Source organism: Synchiropus splendidus, chromosome 19 (assembly GCF_027744825.2).
Source record: "Synchiropus splendidus isolate RoL2022-P1 chromosome 19, RoL_Sspl_1.0, whole genome shotgun sequence".
Classification (NCBI taxonomy): Eukaryota; Metazoa; Chordata; class Actinopteri; order Syngnathiformes; family Callionymidae; genus Synchiropus; species Synchiropus splendidus.
The window spans coordinates 2,644,070-2,669,266 of NC_071352.1; the positions used below are offsets into that span (position 1 = coordinate 2,644,070).

At 44.5% G+C, this 25,197-nt stretch overlaps 3 protein-coding genes across 5 annotated transcripts; all 3 read left to right on the top strand.

Moving 5' to 3' along the window:
• Nucleotides 1-260: 260 nt before the first annotated feature.
• Nucleotides 261-14,904, top strand: ap2a1 (adaptor related protein complex 2 subunit alpha 1). Of its 3 annotated transcripts, XM_053852091.1 has the most exons (22): nt 261-1,022; nt 3,888-4,099; nt 5,371-5,564; nt 5,645-5,774; nt 5,855-5,956; nt 6,037-6,296; nt 6,735-6,903; nt 6,996-7,133; nt 7,211-7,393; nt 7,585-7,682; nt 7,760-7,991; nt 8,212-8,400; nt 8,476-8,630; nt 9,751-9,813; nt 10,328-10,390; nt 10,911-10,993; nt 11,610-11,719; nt 12,133-12,254; nt 12,693-12,809; nt 12,874-12,943; nt 13,026-13,160; nt 13,438-14,904. In XM_053852091.1, the coding sequence occupies exons 1-22, from the start codon at nt 956-958 to the stop codon at nt 13,513-13,515; spliced, it is 2,970 nt and encodes a 989-aa protein (XP_053708066.1). In that variant the 5' UTR covers nt 261-955; the 3' UTR covers nt 13,516-14,904. The 3 variants fall into 3 exon arrangements, with proteins under 3 accessions (XP_053708066.1, XP_053708067.1, XP_053708065.1); XM_053852092.1 differs by lacking the exons at nt 9,751-9,813; nt 10,328-10,390 and having other exon boundaries at nt 11,610-11,694; nt 12,111-12,254; XM_053852090.1 differs by lacking the exons at nt 9,751-9,813; nt 12,133-12,254; nt 12,693-12,809; ... (1 more) ...; nt 13,026-13,160; nt 13,438-14,904 and having other exon boundaries at nt 262-1,022; nt 11,610-12,105.
• Nucleotides 14,905-15,843: 939 nt separating this feature from the next.
• On the top strand, nt 15,844-18,141 carry si:ch211-195b15.8 (dual specificity protein phosphatase 8). The gene is made up of 5 exons (XM_053852358.1): nt 15,844-15,916; nt 16,223-16,317; nt 16,388-16,547; nt 16,611-16,734; nt 17,072-18,141. Exons 2-5 carry the CDS (start codon nt 16,225-16,227, stop codon nt 17,736-17,738), a joined length of 1,044 nt encoding a protein of 347 aa, XP_053708333.1. The 5' UTR covers nt 15,844-15,916; nt 16,223-16,224; the 3' UTR covers nt 17,739-18,141.
• A 975-nt stretch (nt 18,142-19,116) lies between these two features.
• Nucleotides 19,117-24,799, top strand: rras (RAS related). The gene is made up of 6 exons (XM_053852568.1): nt 19,117-19,667; nt 21,918-22,005; nt 22,973-23,075; nt 23,221-23,329; nt 23,391-23,509; nt 23,578-24,799. The coding sequence occupies exons 1-6, from the start codon at nt 19,581-19,583 to the stop codon at nt 23,663-23,665; spliced, it is 594 nt and encodes a 197-aa protein (XP_053708543.1). The 5' UTR covers nt 19,117-19,580; the 3' UTR covers nt 23,666-24,799.
• The last annotated feature ends 398 nt before the right edge of the window (nt 24,800-25,197 follow it).

The window sequence follows — 25,197 nt, forward strand, 5'->3', positions numbered from 1 at the left end:
CCAATTCAATGATAAAGCAAGAAAAATAGCCAAAACGTTTTTATTTATTTCGGTATTTTTATGTTTAATTTTGGACTTTTTTGTTATTACGCAATATTTTATATTAAAGGGTCTCTTGATTTAGTGTTTACATTACGCCCAATACCCTAATGCACGAATAACGTGATGTTATCGTTATGTATTTCTTTTTTTCCCAGAAGTTTGGTCCATCAGTCCAGCAAACGACGGCGATCATAACTTGACAGCAGCGCCGAGTCGTGCGTGCGCGCCCTCGAAGACGCTGCGCGGTCACGGTGATAGTACTGCTGTCACGAGCCTTGTCCAAGCCGAGAGAATTAGAACGAACATAAATTATACAAGACATCTTATTTACCACGTCCACTGCTTGGTTTCTAGAACCGGACTGGATTTGACAACACTAATTGGCCGTCTGGACTCTGCTCAGAGTTGTTTCCGCCAACCGGTGATGTATTGCTGCATTTGAATGATAGTGCTAGCCAGCTAGCCTGCTAGCTGTGGAGCTAGCTGTAACGTTACGCTGCGAACTAAGTTAACCGCGTCTCTTAGAGTGGAATTTAAATAACTGCATTTACCCCTGTCTGATATTGCCATTAAACATCATTACAGTGAGCGATTTGGAATTCGGAGACTCAGTCTAGCTAAACGCCGCGCCGTCGCTTTAATCCGAGCTCGATTCGGATTGAATGAAATAAGTGTTCCATCGCCGATCGGAAACCATTCGCTGAACGGACAGATCTCCCGGGTCCCTGCCGATCGTCCGCACAGTATTCGTGCCAGCGAACCTCGGTCGTGTTAAGCCTCAGGGAACGACAGGACCGCTAAGTAGCTAGCTGCTCCCACCACGTCAAGTTGACCACCTTCCACTTCCAGCTCAGAGAAGCTGACCAGCAGCCCTTGATATTTTAGGCCGGAGTGTGGACGGAAAAGTGCAAAAATGCCGGCTGTCTCGAAAGGAGATGGAATGCGAGGATTAGCTGTTTTCATCTCGGACATCAGAAACTGTAAGTGCCATATTTCTGTGCAGTTTCTTGTCCTTGGCTTGTTTCTCTACGCAGTCGTTGCATTCTTTTTTTTCAATATGCTATGCATTGTGAAACTCTGAGTTAATCATTCCCAGGTGTCTGTTTGTCGGACCGTGTTGCGGTCCAATTCGCACACTTGTGTCCCCACTAATTATACGTGTAGAGAGCTGCCATATAAACAGCATAAAAACCGCTTTGAAGATCCATACTACGCTTAAGACACATAATGACCAGCTCAAACTAGTCGGGCAAGCCATGGGCTCTACATTTCCCACAGTTTAACTCATTTGTCTGAGTCTTCCCAGAGGATATGTTAGCCATGAATTATTTGGCTACATTTGAAACCCAGTACTGAGACTGGGTGACTTCTGGGTGAGGTCAAAGATCGAGTTTGCTTAAACTGGGCATTGACAGCCTCCGGACAACTATCGATCTCTGCTTTTTGATAGAACAAATGAACTCTGCCAGTTCCTGTCTTAAACTGTCTTAAAATCAAAGCTGTGTGAGGTACGGTGGGTGTAAAGATCCCTGTGGAACTCAGCCAGTGAGGGGAGACCCATAACATGAGCATCTACTGTGTTTTACCCTCTGCACTACCAGCCTCTATCACTCCTCTTAAAACATCATGTCTAAATTATCAGTCAAACCCATATTTGGAGTGTAAATTTGGTTTTTGGTTGTTCTGCTTTCTTCTTACACTACATACAAATATACATGAAAGAGTCGTGATGTAACAGTGTGGAGGCAGTCTGAGATCCTTCATCAATGGCACCACACCTGTGCCTCATAGTTTCAATGGCATTTGGACCTTTTCACAGTGAAAAAATGTTCTAAGGTTTGAGCTTAAAATCTGAGAGTGGTTGTCTCTGCCACACTATTCAGTGTATTTTTCCCCACTAAATGTCCAATAGTTCACAGTGATGTTGCAACCTCTCTGCAGCTTAAGTTGGTTGATTGTCGCATTATCGTCGCATGCCTTTGTACAGGGCTGCATGTACCATATTGAACATTTTTATTGTCTCATCTTATACTGTGAAATGTGGGAACTAAGGTGTTGGTTAATGTCTGCCTATGTGTGGTTGCCTTCATCAACATAGAACCCAGTAGCAAGAGTTATTTTCACAATATGCTATTGTCAGTCTGTTCATACTTTCTGTCTTGCGTTGTCCTTACTACTGTCTGCAACAGTAGAGCATACAATTTAAATCAGCGTTTTACCAGCACTGTATGGAAGTATTTTTTTCTCTCCTCGGCCTCACTTTAAATCAGGTTGAGCATTTGTGTATGGCCAGGATTTCCAAAACAATTTCTGTTTACAAAATGTGTAATGACAGTTTTTACTTACACTTCAAGTCAAATGTTTACATACATTTAGACTGTATGATGCCATGCCTTCTGATTTTTCAAATCTTCTGAGAGGAAATGTTTACTTAATCTTAACTTAGTCATTAAGTTGGACATTAGTTTGTGTTAATTTGAGGCACACCTGCAATTGCAATTGTTAGGCACTCTTGTGACACACTTCTGAGGAAGATCACTAACTCAAAAGAAATCAGGTAAGATATTGTGAAGAGAATTGTGTTCCGTGCAATTCTGGGTCCTCATGACAGATGGTGCCACAGTCGTTTATTCAATGTAATTCTGAACGCCATGTAAATGTCCAGTAATGTTGCAACATAGACAAGAGACCTTGTGACGGTGGTGTTTAAAGCTAGTAAAAGACTGGCATCATCCACTGTTAAGAGTCCTGTACCGACATAGGCTGGAAGGCCTTTGTGCCAAAGATAAAGCATAGTGATGATCGTGATATTTACATATTGCACCCATCTATGAATGGTTGCATGAGTCTCAGGCCTACGTCCGCACTGGTTAGAACATGCCCTGAAGATAAGAGTCAGTGTTTTGGGTGTACTATCATATAGCCGTGATCTTCTTCCTCTTGAATATTTGTGCACACTGAATAGGCTGGTGTAATCGAGGAGGCTACAAACCTGCTTCTGTGTACGCTTTGTGGACTTCTGGTTTTCTTTGTATGTGATAATGGACGTCACACATCTAATGCAGATCTAAGATGCTTACAGATGATGCAGAGAGTTGGAAAAAGTCCACCAGTTTTACACATAATAGAATCATTTTATGCACAAACCTGAACCAAGTGCACTTCACTTTTTTTTAATAATTTTCGTGCAATGATCGAGAGTCTTGAGAACATACACACTAGTTTAATTGAGGAATGACTGAAATGAGATTTAACAACATACTTTGTGGTTGGACCCTTCTGCTCCTGGATAGATGAAATAAACTGTGTTGGATTTCACCACCACATGTTTGTGGCTTTACTGTCAAGAGCCAATACACAGGAGGAGTTAAGTGTAAGCAGCTATTAAAAAGATTTCTAAATGTTTTGTGTAATATTTGCACTGTGCACACTGTTGCGATCAAAACGTTCCACAACAATACACCTGATAATTATGTACTCACCCGTCAGCCATTTTTGTTTTTGCTCAGCCCTGAGAACTCTCCTGATGTTGATGGGGCCCGCTGTCATTCTTTATCAAATAAAAAAAATGACAGTTTTTGAAAAATATTTTTTCAAAATCAGATTTATCACAGATAACTTATCAATCAGTACTAAAAGGATAACGATTCATGTGGTTACGGTCATCAGTTTTGAAAAGGTCTGCAATGTTTATGTCTAAAATGAAACTGAATTGAATAAATGATGTTGTTCTGAGCACATTTCCTTGCACAATAGGATACATGCATTGTCTGAAACTGTTTCATTCCATCTTCGTATATCTATCGTCAGCCCCTCGAATAACTGAATTCTCTCCCTGAACACAGGTAAAAGCAAGGAAGCTGAGATCAAAAGGATCAATAAAGAACTGGCAAACATCCGTTCCAAATTTAAAGGCGACAAAGCCCTGGATGGCTATAGCAAGAAGAAGTATGTCTGCAAGCTTCTCTTCATCTTCCTTCTTGGCCATGACATCGACTTCGGACACATGGAGGCAGTTAACCTGCTGAGCTCGAACAAGTACACAGAGAAACAGATCGTAAGTTCTCATTACTTTTGAGAAAGTTATTGTAAATTCACTGAAAACTCCTGATGCCTTATGAAAGATTAGTATAGATGGACCCAATCAGCCTTCGACAGTGAATGAATACTTAGTCTGCATAACCTTTTGGGATCCATATGTCTCTCTCACTCATTGGTTTCTCAAATGCTGGATGTATGAACTAGCAATCTGATGTTGGACTTTCATTGAGGGTCCGTCAGTTTGTGACAATTAATTGTCAACAAAAAAAATAGTAGTTGCAGGTACACATTTTGCCCTTCACTTAGTTTTGATGGTAAATTAAAAGAAAACATTGTTTGATCAATTCAAAGTGTGTGTATTAATTTTTTACAGTTTAAAATGAACTGTCATGTAATATTATGTATCGTGTAATTTGTCCCAAAGCAACTTTATATTCAAATTCCACACAAATTGTCCATAGTTTTCTAAATCCGTCGTCAACTGTCATCACATCCATGGAACTCTGTTGTAGTATTCGCTTCTCTTACACTGTAGCTCTAAGGATAATCTGTTGAAATGTTTATTCTTTGTCACAACTATAAGGAGAGTAATAATGAAAAATAGTTTTTAAATCTTGAATTCTGAAAAATATTAAATTCTTGGTGGAACAGATGTTTATGTCTCTGGATATTTGCTTTTGTGGCCTTGCAAGTTCTTTCAGGAACAGGAAATGTCGACTAAGCACGCTGAGTCAGGATATCTCGTCAAATTGGCCAGGGAGTTTATTCCAGTGCCGGGGCCCTATATAGTCTGACTATTCTGGAGTGGATAATTGGTGAGGGCAAAAGGTAGCAGACAAAATGTCTGTACCTATGAGCGACAGACAAACATGCTATCTTCTGCCTTCCATTAAAAATGTCAGTTGTGTAAATCCAAGGTATTTTGTCTAAAATGTCAGCAATAATCATACATCAGGCACAAGACATTCCCACACTCAATCAACATCTCCAGCTAACTGTCACAGCTATTATCGTTTACTTCATGGTCACTGATAACAGACAACCGACTCAGTCAGTGCCTCCAAAAAATGACCTACGTGCAACACTGGGTACAGACTGGAATATAGTAAGCCTGCTAGATGTCATGTCGATCGCCGTACTTTTTTGGAGTGTCTTTTTGCTCTTTTTATTTTGGGTTCTGTGTGTTGCCCTTTCTGTTCAATGATCATGAAAATTATGTCAAACATCATATAATATGCACCGTTGCTGTCCCACTGGGTTTTGATGTCTGTATCGCTCTTGTTCCAGGGATACCTATTCATCTCAGTACTTGTAAACAGCAACAGTGAGCTGATCCGCCTGATCAACAACGCCATCAAGAATGACCTGTCCAGTCGCAACCCCACCTTCATGTGCCTGGCTCTTCACTGCATCGCCAATGTTGGCAGCCGTGAGATGGCTGAGGCCTTTGCGAGTGAGATCCCCCGCATCCTGGTGGCTGGGTAATTTTATCAATAACACCTTTTAGAACTATGACACAATGATTGCAGTTGTACCTGAATATTCTTGTGTCCTGCTTTAGTGACACAATGGACAGTGTGAAGCAGTCGGCTGCTTTGTGTCTTCTGCGACTGTATAAAACCTCCCCTGACCTGGTGCTGATGGGCGAGTGGACGTCCCGTGTGGTGCACCTCCTCAACGACCAGCATATGGTGAGGTCATCTGTCCAGTGGTTATGTTAACGGCGTGTATTTATTTTAACTGCCTTCATAATGCGTGTGTGTGTGTTCAGGGTGTGGTCACAGCCGCCATCTCCCTTATCACTTGCCTAAGCCAGAAGAATCCAGATGAGTTTAAGACCTGCGTTTCCCTGGCTGTGTCCCGACTCAGCAGGGTCAGTTTTCTGTTGCAGAGCCATTTGTCTGGTTTTCATAAAAATCTCATTGTAAAAGTCTCTTCACAAATTCCCTCCAGATTGTCTCCTCAGCCTCCACAGACTTGCAGGATTACACCTACTACTTTGTCCCAGCGCCATGGCTCTCCTGCAAGCTGTTGCGCTTGCTGCAGTGCTATCCCCCACCTGAAGATGGTGCCGTCAAGGGCCGCTTGGTTGAGTGTCTGGAAACAATCCTGAACAAGGCCCAAGAGCCACCTAAGTCGAAGAAAGTGCAGCACTCCAATGCCAAGAATGCGATCCTCTTTGAGGCAATCTCCCTAATCATCCACTATGACAGGTCAGGCTTGTCAATGTTCAACTACCCTCTGAAATATGACTGTTGTAGAAGTGATATATATATACATATATACATGTGTGTGTGTGTGTGTGCGTGTGCATGTGTACTGTTTAATTCTTTGTTTCAGATTTTTCTGTCTTGGAACTACTAATATACCTCACAGCTTCTCAATTATTGGTTGTCCAACATAACATCTTCACATTGTCTTCAGTGCAATTAGAGAGCAATTACTTTGTTGTACGTTTGCTTTTCTCTCAGACCTTTGGAATTAATTCAATGAAAGTAAATAGATTTTATTGTGTGCTCGGGTGAGTGAATGATAATCATTAATGTGTTGTGCCGTTATAAGTCAGTTATGTGATTCGCTCTTGTCCTGATAATGCTGCTTGATCTTCCGCCTGTTCGGTTCTTCCTCAAACAAAATGCTTTGTGTTTCAGCGAGCCAAACCTTCTTGTACGGGCCTGTAATCAGCTGGGTCAGTTCCTGCAACACAGAGAGACCAACCTGCGCTACCTGGCTCTGGAGAGCATGTGCACGCTTGCCAGCTCTGAGTTCTCTCATGAAGCTGTGAAGACTCACATCGAGACTGTCATCAATGCCCTGAAGGTGAAGTGTAAATCCTCGTGACATTCACCATCAAATGTTTGCCCCATACTTTGGCTTTTCCTGTTAAAAGATGATTTTCTTGTCGTCTACAGACTGAGAGGGATGTGAGTGTTCGGCAGCGAGCAGCCGACCTTCTCTATGCCATGTGTGACCGCAGCAATGCCAAGCAGATTGTTGCTGAGATGCTGAGCTACCTAGAGACTGCAGACTACTCTATCAGAGAGGAGATGGTGTGTGATGCGCAGAGACTCTTTCTGTGCCTGCTGATGATGGGCACTGACATTTTTTGTTTCTGTATCGGCGGCAGGTGCTGAAAGTGGCCATCCTGGCTGAGAAGTATGCTGTGGACTACTCGTGGTACGTGGACACCATCCTGAACCTCATCCGCATTGCTGGGGATTACGTCAGCGAGGAAGTGTGGTATCGTGTTATCCAGATTGTCATCAACAGAGATGATGTCCAGGGATATGCTGCCAAGACTGTATTTGAGGTACAACTTTAACCTTGTTAATCATTTCAAAGTAAAGTTACTTTTAAATCAGTGCATTGGAAATCCTACATTTGTTCTGCATTGAAACAGCTGCTCAGATTCTCAGTGCAGTTGTTAAAATCCCACTTCTCCTTATGAAAGATCATGTGTGTTATTGATGTGAAAAGGGAATATAACATGCATCTCCTCAGGCCTTGCAGGCCCCTGCCTGCCACGAGAACATGGTAAAGGTTGGAGGCTACATTCTGGGCGAGTTTGGTAATCTCATTGCGGGTGACCCTCGTTCCAGGTATTTTTTTTCTCTTTCAATTTAGTCACAACATTTTTCCAATGTTGTAATACTTGTTTTGTGCTTGTTCTATATAGTCCTCTGGTCCAGTTCAACTTGCTTCACTCCAAGTTCCACTTGTGCTCTGTGCCAACACGTGCCCTTCTGCTGTCGGCGTACATCAAGTTCATCAACTTGTTCCCAGAGACCAAGGCCACCATCCAAGAAGTGCTGCGCTGCGACAGTCAGATCCGTAATTCTGACGTAGAGCTGCAGCAGCGGGCAGTGGAGTATCTCAAGCTTTCTTCTATTGCTAGCACAGATGTCCTGGTGAGTTCTCCGCAACTGCATAATGTTCATTACGGTGGATGAAGAATAGTCTCATTGGGTCTTGATTTTAAGCTGTTATTTGGTTGTATACATTTAACGTGGGGCTTCTCACTCTAAACTGAGATGCAATCTCAATTCATGTTTTGAGATTGACTTCTGCCAATTTTGTTCCACTGTCTAGTCCAATTGTATAATGATGATGTCAACATCCCTCCCTCAGGCCACTGTTCTGGAGGAGATGCCCCCTTTCCCAGAGAGGGAATCATCCATCCTGGCCAAGTTGAAGAAGAAGAAGGGGCCAGGAGCTGTTTCCGTGACAGACCTGGAAGACAACAAACGAGAGGGCAGCGAGCTAAATGGTGGAGGTGACCGTGGCGTTGACACAGCAGCCATGGCTGCCTCGAATGCTGTAAGTAGAGCACCTGGCAAACTGGTATTGTCCTGTAAACGGTTAATAGTTTAATCTGCTGTCTCTCTCTGCCAGTCCACTCCATCCCCGTCGGCAGACCTTCTTGGAATTCGATCGTCAGGCCCTGTGGGCGGAGCACCAGCCAGTGCTGGTAGCTTGCTAGTGGATGTGTTCTCCGAAGCAGGACCCACTGCCCCGTCTGCAGCTGTGAACGATGACGGCTTCTTGAGGTGAATAGCTGTGGAGTCTGCTGCTAGCACAAGTCCAGTATGAGCTTCTGAGAAGCCTTTGCATGAATACAATTTCTAGAGTGTTGCATCAGGTTCTCATGCTACCCATACCAATATACATCTGAAGAAATAGTCAACTGTTGATACGTGTTGGATGAGACTGATTTTTAATCTGTTTTTATTCAATCATGGTTTAGTCCAGCCTTCATGTACCCGAGAAATGTCGCTCTGAAATTGTTCTCATACTGGAGAAGACGTTGCTGGTGTCTGCTTATGTGTGTTGCATTTGGTGTGTGTGACTGTGTTGAACGTGACTTATTGTGTTCATGTGAAGTGTGTGGTGTGTCTTTCTTTGCTCTATCTTTGTCTGATTTGGACTCGCCACCCTGGAGAATGACAGTCTTTCAAAATAGTCGTTTCTCTGCCCCCTTTCTTCGGCATCGCACAGTCATGTGTCAAAAGTAATGATTTGATGTATTCTGAACTCCGTTCGGAGTCAGGGATTTCCCCTATTACGCAACACTGAAAATAGTTTACTGGAAGTGTTGGCAGGATTCACTCATGGCTCTAAACTGTAGGGCACTGCGCTGACTGGTGGAGTATGACAGACATGTAGTGCTGCTCCGCCTTTTGTGATGAAGTAATGTCTTTAGTTTGGTGCGGTGCCATGGGGTGCATGGGAACAGCTCCCGATCAGAAGTTTTGCCCGATTCCAGAAGTGGCTCACATTCCACCGACACATCTGCTGATCATCTGTTTCGTCTTAAGAGAGTGTGAGATTCCACTGGGAGGGTAATGGTCATATGGTTGCATCAAACACCTCCAACATAGTGTGAATCTGAGTTGATGGAGCTGAAGCCAAAGCCAAGGAAATTCCTGCTTGTCAGAGACTCGTCTCGTGGCTTGGTCAAGTTCAATCCCTTTAAGTTTTGACATGTTTCTCCAGGGTCTGCAGGTCCACTACACTTGTCTGCTCTTTTAATCTTGCTGTGTTTGTGACTGTCTTTCGTCTTTTTTTCTCTCTCCTTCTCTCCATTTCCCTGTGTGTCTGTGTGTGTGTGCGCGCTTGTGTGTACGCTTTTTTTTGAATGTGTCCTCTACCGTGATTGGACATTGACAGAGATCTGGAACCGCCCACCGAGACCTCCGACTCCTTATTGGTGGAGGGTTCTGGTGACTCGGAGTAAGGGCAAAGTAGTAAACTTGGCTAGAGAAACAGAACTGTGGCCTCTCTATGTCGTACCTTAAAATATGTTTCCATTAGCTGAAGACTTAGCAGTAGCTTTACATTCAGGAATGAACAGTGGTTGATTTAAAGGTGGGTTTTTCATATCACCTCTGTCTAAATACTACTACTGGTCTGGTACTGCTACAGTGCTATAGTGACAGTGAAGATTTGAAACAGTCATCAGTGTGTCTGATGTGTCTATACATGGTCAGAGGAGGTGGGACCGTATCAATACTGACTGTATATATTTTGAACCAAGCCTTTGATGTGTGCTTAGTGAACAAGCAAAACATGCCACTGTGTAATGACTGCAGGAATATGTAATGCTTTCACTAACGGCGTCTGACTTTTATCCCCCTCTTCTCATCCTTCCCTGTAACCTGTCTTTGTCTCATCTCTGCTCCCCTTCCTCCTGTCTGCGTGTCTCTGGGCTGTCTCCTCACACCTGCATTGTCTTGTACTCTCTCAGCTCTGCTCCTCCCTCTGAGGATCCTGCCCCCCCTCTGTCTGAGGCTGACGAACTCCTTAACAAGTAAGGTCTCTCTCGGTGTGGACGCTTTGTGCTGGAGTCGTTCATCAATGTTTCAGTTCCAGGATTTTGTTTGCTTTGGTTTTGTCTCTGTAATTCAGCATGCGCTTTTGCCCTGCTCAGTCACTGGAGCTTATTTTGTTACTCATTCCACATGTGTTTGTGTTAAACGGCTGGTGTATCGCTGATCTGCGTCCTGCCATTATCAGCATGGTAATGAAAGTATCTGCCACAGCCTCTGTGAAGGACTACACTAGTCCTTGTGTCTTGTGCTCTCAGTGAGCTGAGTCAATGATTTGGCCCAGCACCGTCCTCTGATCCTCACAATGACCAGTTGCTTCCGCAAGATTTCCGTTCTCTTTCGCCTGATCAGTTCACCTGACGGTCCGATGGTAAAGGCAGCTCTTGTCTGTGATCTTCGTGGCCAAGTAGCCACTGACAGATTAGTTTCTCTTACTGATGACGTGTGAGCTCATTGAACTTGAGTCTACAAGTGTTGACCCTCGTTTAATTTCTCCTCCAGGTTCGTGTGCAAGAACAATGGAGTTCTTTTTGAGAACCAGCTCCTTCAGATCGGCATCAAGTCTGAATATCGACAGAACCTGGGTGAGCCAAGTGTCACTCTTCCAAGTTATGTGTGGGCGAATCTGCTCATGGTACTTCAATGGTGGTGTGTTTTCCTATGCTGTTTCATGGCTACTGTTCGCATGCCACTCATTTCAAACCTTTATCTTAGAATATTTTTGGATCAGAATATCTGGGGCTGTTTCATTTCATTTTGTCAATTAAAAGATGTCTTTTTAAACATGTATTTTTGACTCATATTCTAAAGGTTTTTCTCTATTGTTATAAAATTTAAATCAGTCGCACTTTGACGTACAGGACTTCATTTCACTTCATGTGTATTTTCATGAATTAAACGAAGCATTATGCTCATTATTCTGTTGCTGTAAATGTGCCGGAGAAATTATGTTTATCCCATGGCATTTAAAATTTAAAATTGGCACTCAATTTAAAGTTGAGCACAAAAAATTACTTTGTGGTCATAGGCTCAGGTTAATGATCCAGCTGTTTAGACATGCTCCCCCTGAGAGGGATATGAGATGTTAGTCAGCTGATGTCCTCCTGCCTCAGTCGGCTGCTCTGCCTCGCTGTCTTTTGTCTTGGATTTGTATGGACTCAACAACAACAGCCACATACATGTTCTCTCTTCTTCTTTCAGGGAGAATGTACTTGTTTTATGGCAACAAGACGTCGGTTCAGTTTGCCAGCTTCTGCACCACAGTGAGCTGTCCTGGCGAGCTACAGTCTCATATCCTTTCTTTTGGTGCTGTTTTCATCCTCTCTCACGGCCTTGGATGCACGGGCTGCTTGCTTTTAGGCCTGGGGTTTGATAGGAAAGGCTTCTAGTCAGCCGTATGTGTGTGTTGTGACTGGGAAGGGAAGGGAAGAAACGGAAGGACATCCATGTTGATCCTCGCGAACATGGGTCCACAGAGGTGCTCTGCAGATGAATCTCTGGTCGCGAGGTGGTCTCTCACTCTGCTGTCCATTGTGCACCCGATCGTCCACAGACCACATGGAAAGACACTGCAAGTCTTTCATGCAGGTTACAGTGATGCTCCACCACTGGCTGCTTCAGAGTCTCACAGTTTGTCTCTTGTTCGCCGCTGCACCGGCTGGTTTCTGCTGTGTCCGAGCCTGTTGCTTTGCGCGGTGAAAGGTTCCTTGACAACACGCCACAGCTCAATGTCCAGACCAAACCAGTGGAGCCCCTGGTGGAAGGAGGAGCTCAGATCCAGCAGGTCCTCAACATTGAGTGTCTGACGGACTTCTCTGATGCGCCGCTGCTCAACATCAAGTTCAGGTGAAGTGACTGGACTCCACCCGTCCAGATCTGACTCAGAACATGGCAGTGGTCACACAGGAAGACTTCACAGCAGGTGCACTCAGACATGTTGTTTGCTCTGAAGAAAAGGGAAGTGGTTTGGTTGGTTTCTTCATTCTATTTATAGTGATTTAACCATGAGAAAGTTTGTGAAGCTGGGCTTTGCATCTGCATCCTGTTTTCTGATTTAAAACAGTTTATTCAAACCAAGGACAGACTGTCACTTATGTGGCTCATTATGGAGTAATTATTGTTATTAGAATGGGTTCAATTAAAAGGACCTCCGTCTTGTAATGTTTTATTGATCCAACAGTCGATGCCAGAGTCAGGTCACTCCTCAGCAAACGCCCGGTGCCAAGCAGTGAGGAGATTCCGGTTCATTCCAAGTCAACATGGATTTTCTGATCTTCCCTGCAGATATGGAGGGGCTCTCCAGAACCTGACCCTCAAGCTGCCCGTCACCATCAACAAGTTCTTCCAGCCAACGGAGATGGCGTCCAACGACTTCTTCCAGCGCTGGAAACAGCTGAGCCAGTAAGTTGGAATGTGTCAGCGTGGCTGGCTCAAGTCGCTCAGCTACCGCCTGGTTTCTCCTCAGGCCGCAGCAGGAGGCGCAGAAGATCTTCAAGGCCAACCACAGCATGGACACTGAAGTGCTGAAAGCCAAGGTACGGCTTTCGTTTACCTACCTTTACCTCTGAGTCTGAGTGAGCCTGAAAGTGATGACCTCATCTCCCCCATGGCCTCCAGCTCCTGGGACTTGGAGCGGCCCTGCTGGACAACGTCGACCCAAACCCAGAGAACTACGTCTGTGCCGGAGTCATTCAGACCAAGGGCCAGCAGGTCGGCTGTCTTCTAAGATTGGAGCCCAACGCCCAGGCGCAGGTACGTGTCCGCAAAGAGAGTGTCATGTGACTGAAACGACTGAGGAGATGAGAAACACATCTGTGAAGAGACTGGGAGAGTGGCTATATTTGTATTGTTCTGATTAAAAATGGCTCCAGACCCGTGATGAACCCCTTTCCAGTGATAACATCATTGATGGATTTCCTGAACGCGAAGTAACGTTGGAGTGAATGTCTGTTTGAACAGCCGTGTTACTCCACACCTGCCAGTCCTTCTGACCCTTGCTCTCTCTCTCTGTCTCTGTGTGTGTGTGCAGATGTACCGTCTGACCCTGCGCTGCAGCAAGGACTCAGTGTCCCGGCGCCTGTGTGAGCTGCTGGCCCAACAGTTCTAGAGCCTGATCCACTCTGACCAGTTCACCCATCACCAACACCCAGCCCCCCCCCACCAGCGACCCCTCCCCTCCCTTCTCTCCCCCACACCCACCCCAAAAAAAAAATCTTTGAGTAAAGAAGCCTCCATAAGGGAATAAGCAGCCGCTGTCAGCAGCAGTGGCCATATAATCGTCATTATTCTGGTCCCAGATTCCAATTCCAGATCCATCTTCTACTTGTTTATTAACAGGATGCTACATTCTTTTTTTGTTGGTGTTTACCTGTGTAGCTGGTATGTTTGCGAGTGTGTGTGTGTGTGTGTGTGTGTGTGTGTGTGTGTGTGTGTGTGTGTGTGTGTGTGTGTGTGCAAGGCCAGGAGTGTGTCGCGCTCCCTTCGCCTCCGCTCTGACCGCTCTATATTGATACTCTATATAGATCCATATATATAGAACAGTGAGTGTGTGTGTGTGGGGGGGGGGGGTTTCATGCTACATTCCTGGGAGACGCTTCCTCCGCACGCCCTCTCCCAACACACACACACACACACTCATTCATAAGAATGATTCCATCTGATGAAGTCCAGTCCGATGATCTCCCTCCAGCATTCCCAGCCCAAACAGGCCAGTAAAAATGCACTTAGGAATATTGGGGCTCATGAAGCATGAAGTACATCAGGTCCCCCCTCGTCTCCCGGAGCAACAACGGCTCTGCATTTCAGTGTCCCTTGTTGATGTTGTCAGTGTGTGTGTGTGTGTGTGTGTAAATACGAGCCAGTGTGTTTCATTATTGCTTTCTCAGACATTTCCATGATGCTGGTTTGGAAGCGCCTGTGTTTGAAGTTGTCATGGCAGAAGGAGAGAACGGGTACTGGGTGAGGCTCCGAGCCGCTTTCAGGTGTTCACCATAACCATTCCATAACCGTGAAGATTAGACCCTTGTGTCGCTGAGACGAGTCGCAACTTAGACTTTTGTACTCGCAACATTCAGCGCAAGCTCAAACAAGCACCATCTTCACCAAAATGGGCCCTCAACCACTACAAAGACGGCTTCCCTCACATGCTGCGTCCGCTGCTTTCTCACTCGCCACACACCCAGTTGTCTATTTCAGGGGCATCAGACAGGCCGTCGATTCGTAACAAGCCTGAAGACATTTCTGATATATTCCATTCTGTGGCTGCACAGCAAATCATGACAATGAAGTTTAATAGTGGAACATTGTAGTCATTTTTTTGTCATTTTGTGAGTGTGTGTACGTGAGTGGGTGTGTGTCTATGCAGTATCCTCTAGCTAATGCAGCCTCATGTATTGATGTTTAAAAAAAAACCTGTCCAATACCTGTGTTAGAATTAAGATTTACTCTGTAATGGAAAAAAAAATGTGAAAGTAAAACTATGCCATATATCAGACAAGTGGCGTCCTGTCATCATTGTCGTGCCTTCGTCAAATGTGTGCTATTTATCTGCAACTGTCAGGCGCAGAAATAGTAAACAGTATTTGGAAATTAAAAGGGATCCAAACATATATACATAAATACAGTTGAATTCTATGGAATGTAAAATAAAGATATGTGTTGAGACATTTGAAAATGCATAGAATCAGAAATTGTAGACGTTAAAAAGGAATGTTTTAATATAATTTAATAATAGTAAGTTTGTAATTTAAAAAATATGTACACATATTGATGTGAGCTAGCTTACATGGACGCTTTTCCTGACAGATGAAATGATGCTGCAAAACAGATGTTGCAAAACACAGAAAATATTTCAATCTTGTGTGCCACAAATGCAAACGCAGACGTTCAGCAAGTCACATGACCATAAAAGAACACATCCGGCAGCATTGGTGACGACTATAAAATGCAGGCAAACACCTGAGGTTGTGATGAAGATTTCTGCAGACAAACGGTGACCCTCTCGCTGTTGACCTGGACTGTTTGCGTCCTACTTCTGTGGCTCAGCACCGCTGCAGTGTAATGTGCTGCACGATCGCTCCTCATGACGTCATGCGTGCGACATGTCAGAGATAAATATAAACAAGCAGACAGTAAGGTAGCAAGTGTGGCTTTTCAATGCACTTATACAGAAACAGCAATGGCTTGTGGGGAATTAATATAATATTGTATTATTAACATTGCATTTGTTTACAGTCCGTATTTCTGCTCCACAAACGCTCACTCACGCCTTCACTGTGGCTGTTTGGTGCAAAGATGCTCAGTGTTGTTGATGAGGCAGCAGCTGCGCGTGCCCCCCACACGCGTCCGTAATGCGCCTGCGCTTGAACCGGTCGCTGATTGGCTGTGAATGACATCATGCAGTGGTGCTTTATAGCTGGAAAAAGGATGAGCTCATCGTTCAGACGGCAGCCGGAGAGCACCGGGTGAGGGACACGCGCGCACTAGCCACGGCCATCGCCAGCGACACAGTGAGTAGTGATGCGTCGCCTCCTGCGGTTTATTGCGTTAAAGTCTGCACCGTTTGTTCGTTCGCTCGTTTCCTCAGGAAGCGTTTACGAACGTGCTGCAGAGGGGTAGTGCACGGTGCAAAACAATGCTGGAGCTGAAAACCTGCAGTTTTGACGAATGTTTATAACTGTATTATAAATTGATTTTCTATTTAAAAAAATAACAGAGTATTAAGTGCACGGTTCTCTGGACTTTATTGCAAGCGAAGTTGCTAAAATATATAAATGTCGTTTGGATAAACAACGTGTTTGTGTGTGTGTGTGCAGACATGGTCTGGTCCGGAGAGAGAGAGAGCGAGCGCCCTAAGCTGTCAATCATACTGCCGCGGCTCTACCTGGGAGCAGAAAGCGACGTAACTCAGGTGAGGACCTCTGACCCTGACATAAATCAATATCGAGCAGTGAGTGACCCGCATCACGCCCGTGTTGCAGGAGCAGCTGGCTTCTCTAGGTATTTCCTACGTCCTGAACGTGAGCCGCAGCAGCCCCAGACCGTCTTTCCTGCCCAACTCCAAATACCTCCGGATCCCCATCGACGACTCCCTGTGGGCCGACCTGCTGCCCTGGATCCCGCAGGCCTTCAGCTTCATTGGTGAGTAGCCTGTGTCTCCGGCGCCGCCTCCTGACACTGACTGGTGTTTTGGTGTTTGTCTAGACGCTGCCATGTCCTCGGGCGCCTCGGTGCTGGTCCACTGTGCTGCGGGCATCTCCCGTTCCCCAGCCTTGGCTGTGGCCTACATCATGTACAGCCTGGGGCTGGACCTGGACCAGGCCTACAGGTGATCACAGCCTCCTCTTTACCTGCATTTATTTTAGCTCCTGGGAGGCAGCTCATGCCCTTTCACCTCCAAGGTGACCTTAATAATGCCCCGTTGATGGTGTATAGGATCAATTGAGTCTTCTCGTATAGATTTGTGTTCGACACAAATTCCTGCAAACTTTTCAAAACCATTGACTCCATTCTTGTTTGTAATACAGCTTTAAATAAGATCCTTAAGGGGCCACAGAAAGTCCCCTGACTCATGAGTTTCTGTTAGAAGCCCACCCCTGTTTTAAGATCCACTGGCTGATGACTGTAGTAGTATCCAAAAGGTGCTAACAAAGTACAACCTTCAGGTTTGTCAAGGAGCGCCGCCCCTCCATCTCCCCCAACTTCAACTTCCTGGGTCAGCTGCAGCACTTCCAGGGCACCTTGAGCCAGAAGAGCTTGTCAGGTGACCTCAGCCTCCGGCAGCTGGAGACCAAGCTGCTGCCCATCACTGACAACCAGGATCCCGCCCATCACCATGGCGACCCAGTGCCGTACAAAGCACAGCAGAAGGTCTCTGATGGAAATGGGAATCAGGAAATGTCTTCATCTGAGAAACTTTGGACTGATCAACAGCAGGGGGCGCGAAAGGGACCACAAACCACGGTCAGACCTTCCTCCGCAGCTCCGTCTTCTCTCCTGGAGAAACGGAAAACCCTCAGCTTGTCTTTAACTCCGTTGGGAACCAGCCCTGCGTCCTCTGCAGGCGGCCAGCAAACAAGCGGCATTACCAAGTCTATACACAAGAGGGAGCCAAAGCCTGAAGCGAAGCCACAACGGGACAGCAGCAGCCCCTGTCGGCCAACAGAGGAAACTGCACGAGACTACACAGCCGCCGGGAGGGAGGCGGGACTTCTGTCCCCGCTGAACTTCACCCTGAACAAACTGCTGGACTGGGGGGAGCGGGTTTTGCTCGGAGGGGTCTTTCTACATCCGGTCAAGATGGGACAGCCCACGCTGCCGTACAGATGCTGAAGACGGTTGCATGTTCCAAGAGTTGCTGCGGACACGTGGTGTTTAATGCTGCTGGAGGACGTCTGCTTGTATTTATTGATTTATTTATTTATTTATTGCGGAGATTTCTTTTGTGTTGCGGATTTTGTATTGATGCTGGACTGTCTGTGGTTTGTACGGTTATTTTAAAATAAGTATTTAAATGAAAATGTATTTATGGATAATTAAAAATGATATTTATCAAATGGCTCGTTTTCCCAGTCAATATTGTTTTCTAAATTTGTATTTTTATTAAGACAAAAGTGTTCGGTTATTTTTTTACTTCTCTACACCTGGAGCACCAGAATTTCTTCAGTTGCCTAAAAAAAAACCCTAAACCAGCATTTATTCAATACAATTTTGACGTTTTGTCCATCCATTAAAATGATAATTTCAGTTATCAAGCTCTAATAATTCTCACAGCAGTACTTCATTGACACTTAATGTGTCCTTTAACTGTATAACACTGCAGGTACTTGACTACTGGACCGCCACTTTATTCATTTACACATTTATTCCTCTGTATTAAAATATAACTCTCAATGTTGGTTCCATATCATCGCTTGTTTTTACCCACAAACATGCAGTCACAACTGAACTTGAAGTCATGTGGTGGATCTCACTTTCACATGAAGCCAGTCCCTTCTGACTCTGACTGCAGGACAAGAATTTCCTGGCACGAGTGCAGCGAGGTGTGTTGCCCTGAGGCCATGCTTTTTAAGAAACGGCTCACTGCATTCAAACATGGCAGGGCGGTGCTCAGGCGCACAAATATGTGGAGTCTTCACTGCTTTCTTTCTGTGCTAATATTGCATGGGTAGAATCACAGATACAGAGGAGAAACGCAAGGGCCCTCAACACAGACTCACATTTATTAGCATTATTTATCTGATAAAACGTGTTTTATGACAATGCAAATGTCAACAACTCCATCTTGTCAGAACAAGTAGCAACAATGCTGAAAGGTAGTTAAATGAAACACATTTATGAGAAAAATAAACTTGGTACAGAAACAAAGTACTTTGACAGTTATGGACCACCCGGCAACAGATAAGCAGTTGAAAACTGAAAACATAGTAGACTTTATTTTACTTTAATTGGTTTAGAGGAATGAGAATGATCAAATTAAAATGATAAATGAAGATTCTAAGACGTTTAAATGAACTGAATGCGAGGTGTAAATAAAAACATAAACATAGTCTGTTGGAATGAAGTTGTGTTATTGTAAATTAAAGCCAAAAATATGTAAATAGTTTCCAAAAAATCCACAGAAACAAGCCGGACTCGCGTTACTTCCATGTTGTGTCAAGTGACGTCACCGACAGTGAAAATGCCCATATAAGGAAGCTGACACCCACGGGAGGAATTTGTTCCGTTCCGCTTCAACTTCTGAAGATTAAAAAAAAGTTGCAAGTAATTTTTTAAGGCCTTTTGTTGTGGAATCTATTAGTTTATCCGCGTGCAGTGTTTTCAACGGGTGAGTGGGGTCCGTGCGTGGGTGAGTTGGTGTCGAGGAAAAGAAGGAGGAAGCAGTTCCGCCCTCCTGAGCTGAAGCTCGAGCTCGAGCACGAACAGTGACCGGGGGAAAGAGTGGAGACCGGACGCTCCCGGAGCCCAAACCCACGGCCCAACTGAGCTCTTCAGCTGCCCACGCGTGGACGCGTCTCTGGAAGATGAGCTTCGCCGGATAGTAGGACTCAAAGCGAAGCGAGGAAAAGGAAATCCCACCGACATCTAGCGCAACAGGCGGAGTTCCACCTCTGGTCCGGCCCGGAATTGCAATCCAAGTGTCGAACTTTGAGTCTGACCCGGGAAGACCGCGCCATGAGTGGAGACGAGGAGCGGTTCAAACTGGTGGTGGTGGGCGGTGGAGGAGTGGGGAAGAGCGCCTTGACCATCCAGTTCATCCAGGTACTGTCCCGGCAGCAGCTGCCCGGCCCCACGACCCGGGACCCTCTGCGCTCGCAGGAACCGGTGTCAGACGCTAGGAGCCGGTTAACGGTCCACCTTCTACCGCTGGCGAAGCTCAGTAGAAAACTTAGCTGACAGGCTTTGTTTCACACGAGTTTCTAACTTAACTAGGCATCAATTCCAACTCAGTTACTGTAGTTTGACATCATCACCACCTGAGTCACGCATGAAACAGTTTCACAAGGTTTTCCTTTAATCTGTTCCGCGGAAAGATATCAACTGTTTTGTCATGTCACCATCGTATTGCACTTGATTTAACTGATGTGTCATCCACGAATAACTACACTTCCATGAAACACTGCTTGGGTTTTTTTTCTATTCATAGTTTTTTTTACCCCACCGTATCGTATTAAGCCACAATAACAGTCAAAGGATTCATACAACGGAAAAACGGAATAAATAAATAGCACAAGAAGACCAGAATAGAAAGTGTAACAAAAAATACTTAATATAATTAACTTGATATAATTTACCCAAGGTCCACATTGCAAAGTGGTGCAGTGTGAGTTGTTCCATATTATTAGTCCACATTATGCTCATCCCTATGATGGAGGTGGAGAGGAGAAGAGCCCAAATCTTTATGAAAACACTATTGTCTCTGAATAGTTACTCTAAAGATGGCAAGTAAAGTGAAAGTGGTGGATGTCTGTGACACTTCTGCCATGTGCTGTGTGTCAAGCTTTTCACTCAGTGACCTTTGACCAGGTGAAACGGCTAGTTGAGATTGGAATCTCAAAGGTGGGCACCGGTAAAATATTAAACATCATGGTCATGAAAAGGAAAATGCAAAACAGTTGGAGTTTGACAATGAAATGCTAGTTGGTGCAGGACTGTGATCAGCAGCTGTTCCAGGGCAGGGTTGATGTCATCGCGAGGAACAGTGTCATTTTTCACGTCATCCTCCAGTCCCCAGTGGAAGTGATCAATACCATCTGCTTCCTGTGGTTAATGTTGACAAACTCAGAGCAACATGACTCACAAAATCAACTTGAACATGATTATCCTGTCCTTTTAATCCGTTTTCCACGCAGCAATCTCTTTTTCCTATATATCAGACGCCACATCCAGTTTCTATTCAAATTCTGTTCAAACCAATTCGTATGAAAAAAGAAAAATACATGATTGTTTTCATTAAATAAATAAATATAGTTTTATTTTAATAAATACTTAAAGTTAATTTAGTAATACTATATAATCTGAATAAATAATGACAACAATAATACATTAATAAACATGAGGACATACATAGCTTATTGTCAGTAAAATGAAAAGTTACAGCAGCAGCGGAACTATTGTTCACTGTTTGTAAGGGGTGTTTATTGCTGATGCACCCACACTAAAGTTTTGTTTTGTTTGCTATATTTTAAAGTTATTTTTTTCTTTATTGCCTTCCCCATGGTGTGGAGCTCCAAAAGTTAATTCATGATCCCGTTGATGCTGCAAAGTGTTCCTTTTTCTCATCGTAAACGTGATTATTATTGTTTAGAGCTAGAAGCAATGTTAATGTAGTTGTCTCACGAGCGTTTTATATTGATGTATTTCTGTGTTTTCACGGCTTACCGTGTACAGAATTCCGCTGAGCTCATTCTTTCAACCATTAAATTATTGCTTAAAATGATGGTTTTCAAAACCAATTGTCATTTGCAAGCAAACTACTTTATTTTTATTCTTTTATTGAAGAAGTCCCAGGTTTGTGTGTGACTTCACTATTTTTGATAAGTGGATATTACTCATTTTATCAACGCTTATTGTAGGGCTGCAACTAACCATCATTCGAATTGTCGACTAGCCACCTACAAGCTGTAGCAACTACAAGCAACTACCATGGTTGTAGTGTCATACACACAATAGAATGAATGTTAATTGTCTTTTAAAACTTTATATTAGAATCTTAATTGATGATGGGCACATGAATTTAACCATTTCATTGCTGAAGTCCAGTGCTTTGAAACATTCTCTTCACTGTAAAGCTTCCGCTACTTGTTTGTTGCTGGGTCACCAGGAGCGCAGGACTCGCTCACCAGTAGATGGAAGACTGGTGGAGTCTTCCAGTCTTATTATTCTCATTCAAGCCAAAATGTGTTCCAAAACAAAGATCCATCATTTAGTTTATGTTGCATACGTGTTGGAAACCCTCAGTGAAACATGCTTGTGCTCATGAGCATTCTGTGATGTCTTCTCATCTTTCAGTCCTACTTCGTATCTGATTATGACCCCACCATCGAAGACTCCTACACTAAGATCTGCACTGTGGACGGGAAGGAGACGCGGCTGGACAGTAAGCCCCTGACACACCGGCCGCACACGTGTCTGAGGTCTGATGTGACTGCAGGGCGTGTGAGGGCTTTGTTGAGCTTGTGAGGGTGTATTTGGCTCGACTGTGACGTGACACAGGCTCTGCATGTTTGCTCTTGGATGTTTCATCATTCCCTTGTTAGGACTTGAACTTGTCTGCTACGAGTTTCATGTCGCGCAGTGAGTCGCCGACAAGGCAGAGTTCTTGTCCTCAGTCAGTGTGTGTGGGGAGAGTGACCTCAGGTGTCCAAACTGGCCGATCCATACTTGCTACTGCAAAAAAATGGATGAAATTTGACTCGTGTGTTGGTTTTCCACACAGAACGGTTTAGGATGAACTTGATTGCATCTGTGTTTTGAAAAGCTAAATCATGATGTTGCTCCATTGAACTTCAGATCAGTCTGGGAATGTATCCTGACCTGAGCGCCAATTCAACCAGCACACACTGGACTAGTTAGTCACTCCACAGACAGCCAACAAGGGGCCGTTTGTGTGTGATATTTCCAGATATCTTGATTAATTTTGAGGCTGCTGAAGACTTGTGTCAACATTTATCCTCTTTACCAATCCTGTCTGAGATGCTTGGATGCAGCGCCCCCTCTGGCAGCAGTGGTTGAAATGTTGTTGCTCATGATGGGCTTCATAAAACAGTGTCCTCATTTCCCGAGCTCAGTAGGGGGCGCTCTTGGTTTAAAAAAAAGTGGATTTATTGAAATGGAAGTTCAAATCCACAGATTTGAAAAGCAAATAGCGCCATCTAGTGAGCTCTGAGAATGTGTGAGGCGTTTCATTCAAGCAATCCTGGTGACCTTTCAGGTCTGTTTTTTCATTTTCTTTTATAAGTGACACATTAATCCGTGCCCTGAACCCTCTTCCAAAACATTCCTTTATAATATTAATAATAATAATTAATGTGATCACTCTGAAAAGTGACTTGTTCATGTCCCAGTCCTGGACACAGCTGGACAAGAGGAGTTCGGGGCGATGAGGGAGCAGTACATGCGCTCAGGCGAAGGCTTCCTGCTGGTGTTCGCACTCAACGACCGGGGAAGGTGAGCGCCTCTCTCGGCCGACTCTGTTGGTGCCTTCTGAAATCAGGTCCTGACGAACATGGAGCTGAGTGAAGCTACTCCCATGTGGGAGTGGAGGAATTGAAGTGAGTCAGAGGGAAAGAATGAGGTGGAATGTCTTCCACAGCTATCACGAAGTGCAGAAGTTTCACACCCAGATCCTCCGAGTGAAGGACCGCGACGACTTCCCCATGCTGCTGGTGGGCAACAAATCTGACCTGGAGCAGCAGAGAGTGGTAAGCACATCCTTGTTCTCCCCCTCTCATCCACCCCCACCAACACCTGTCTGGACTGCAGATCTCCAGAGAAGACGCTCAGGCCTTCGCCAGGGAGAACAAGATCTCCTACATGGAGGCGTCGGCTAAGAACCGTTACAACGTGGACGAGGCCTTTCTGGAGCTGGTGCAGATTATCAGGTGTGTGGGATTATCGCTGCCGCAGCAGCAGCAGCCTAGATTAACACGCTCCTTCTCCACATCCACAGACGGTTTCAGGAGAGCGAGTGTCCTCCCCCCCCAGCGCATCACACTGGGAAGCAGAAGAGCGCTGGCTGTCCCTGTGTCCTCCTCTGAGTGCGGTTGCCATGGAAACCCAAGCCCTGTCCTTCTACAGCTTGTCCAAAAACGTATGAGTGTGTGTGTTTTTGTGTGACAGAGAACGAGAGCGGGGGAGAGATGGGGAAGGCTGGAGATAAGGAACATCATCTTCTCCTCCTTCAAGGTTTCATTTGCACTTTCACCAAACCTCCAAACAGCCTCGTCTCTTTTTAGCAGTCAAAGAGATTCTATTTACATTTCTATAAAAGTGGTCTTACAATGGTCGCCGCGTATAATCCAGCTGTTTCAGGATCGAGTGTGGCGGGTACGACCCAGTTCTCGGGCGATTATGGAACAATACATTACACTATGTCCTGGTTATATTTCTGCTGAATGTTGCACAGCCTCCACAACAACGCCTGCAATACTCCTTGCTGACCAGCAGGAGGCGACACGCCGCAGTGTTTTATGAAAGGGAAGAGCAGTAGCAGCGGCTCCTCCGACCTTATCAGGGTTCCACGTCAGAACTACACCTGCAATGTTCACTCTTGATCGTCACTCTTTTCATTTCCGTTTGCACATGTCAGAGCTTCGTGGGTGTTGGCTGGTACTTTTTTATTGAGAGAAATACCATGTAAATATTTGTGCTGAGAAAATCGGATGAAGGTCAGCAAACATTGGGCTGGTTTCATGTCTTGGTAACAGAAGTAAATCCTGACCTCAGAGCGTTCTTTTCGAGAACTAAAGAAGGTGTCAGCGGTCTGAGGTCAGGAGGTTCGTGAAAAACGCGCTCCTGAAACCCATGAGCACGAGGCACACAACCGTAGCTTTATCAATCCTCACGTCAGTCTTCTGCAGATGAGATTTTTTTAACGTTTTATGTACATTTTTACTTTTTATATTATTTGACTTTTACAAGCTTTTTCACAACATGTTTTATTGAAACAGACAAATCACTTTGAATTAAACATTTAACCCGACTGGTGTTTGATCGTTTCACTGAGGCTCATGTGAGATATGTGTGTGTGTGTGTGTGTGGATTCCAAGAAAATGCTGAAGCTACACAACTTGTTTAACCCCCTAACTCTGACTGCATCTGACTGATATTGAATTGTGTTGGTGTTTACGAGTGCATCCAAAAAGGAGCTTTGACAGCCAGACTGTATCAAAGTTATGATTGAAAATCACTTATGCATTTATATAATTGTAAATATGAGGAAGAGAGGAACATCCACTGGTTACCATCGATTTTATGATAAAATAATTATTATACTGTAAAACAATGCTAAAATAAGATGGTTGAGTGATGATATGAAACATTATTCACAGAAGAAAATCCATTAAGAATATGTAGAGAATATGAATATTAAATAGAAAACAGAAAACTGCAATAACATGTGAATCCTTAATGTTTTTAGTAATAAATACTAGTTATAAACTCAAAGAGAAACATAATTTATCAAAGATTCATGCATTGATGGGTATAACATAATTATGATGAACATTCCCTCCCGTGTGTAATATTTAAAATCACTCCATGCACTACAGAATATTTTACTGAAGATATT

Bases quoted from the DNA above. Each gene is read 5' to 3' on its own strand.
- rras (XM_053852568.1), top strand. From the start codon at position 19,581: ATGAGTGGAGACGAGGAGCGGTTCAAACTGGTGGTGGTGGGCGGTGGA. The intron at 23,076-23,220 runs GTGAGCGCCTCT...TGTCTTCCACAG, and splicing joins GCACTCAACGACCGGGGAAG to CTATCACGAAGTGCAGAAGT. The intron at 23,510-23,577 runs GTGTGTGGGATT...CCACATCCACAG, and splicing joins GAGCTGGTGCAGATTATCAG to ACGGTTTCAGGAGAGCGAGT.
- ap2a1 (XM_053852091.1), top strand. From the start codon at position 956: ATGCCGGCTGTCTCGAAAGGAGATGGAATGCGAGGATTAGCTGTTTTC. The intron at 6,297-6,734 runs GTCAGGCTTGTC...TTTGTGTTTCAG, and splicing joins CTAATCATCCACTATGACAG to CGAGCCAAACCTTCTTGTAC. The intron at 11,720-12,132 runs GTTTTCATCCTC...AACACGCCACAG, and splicing joins ATATCCTTTCTTTTGGTGCT to CTCAATGTCCAGACCAAACC.
- si:ch211-195b15.8 (XM_053852358.1), top strand. From the start codon at position 16,225: ATGGTCTGGTCCGGAGAGAGAGAGAGCGAGCGCCCTAAGCTGTCAATC. The intron at 16,318-16,387 runs GTGAGGACCTCT...CCCGTGTTGCAG, and splicing joins CAGAAAGCGACGTAACTCAG to GAGCAGCTGGCTTCTCTAGG. The intron at 16,548-16,610 runs GTGAGTAGCCTG...GTGTTTGTCTAG, and splicing joins GCAGGCCTTCAGCTTCATTG to ACGCTGCCATGTCCTCGGGC.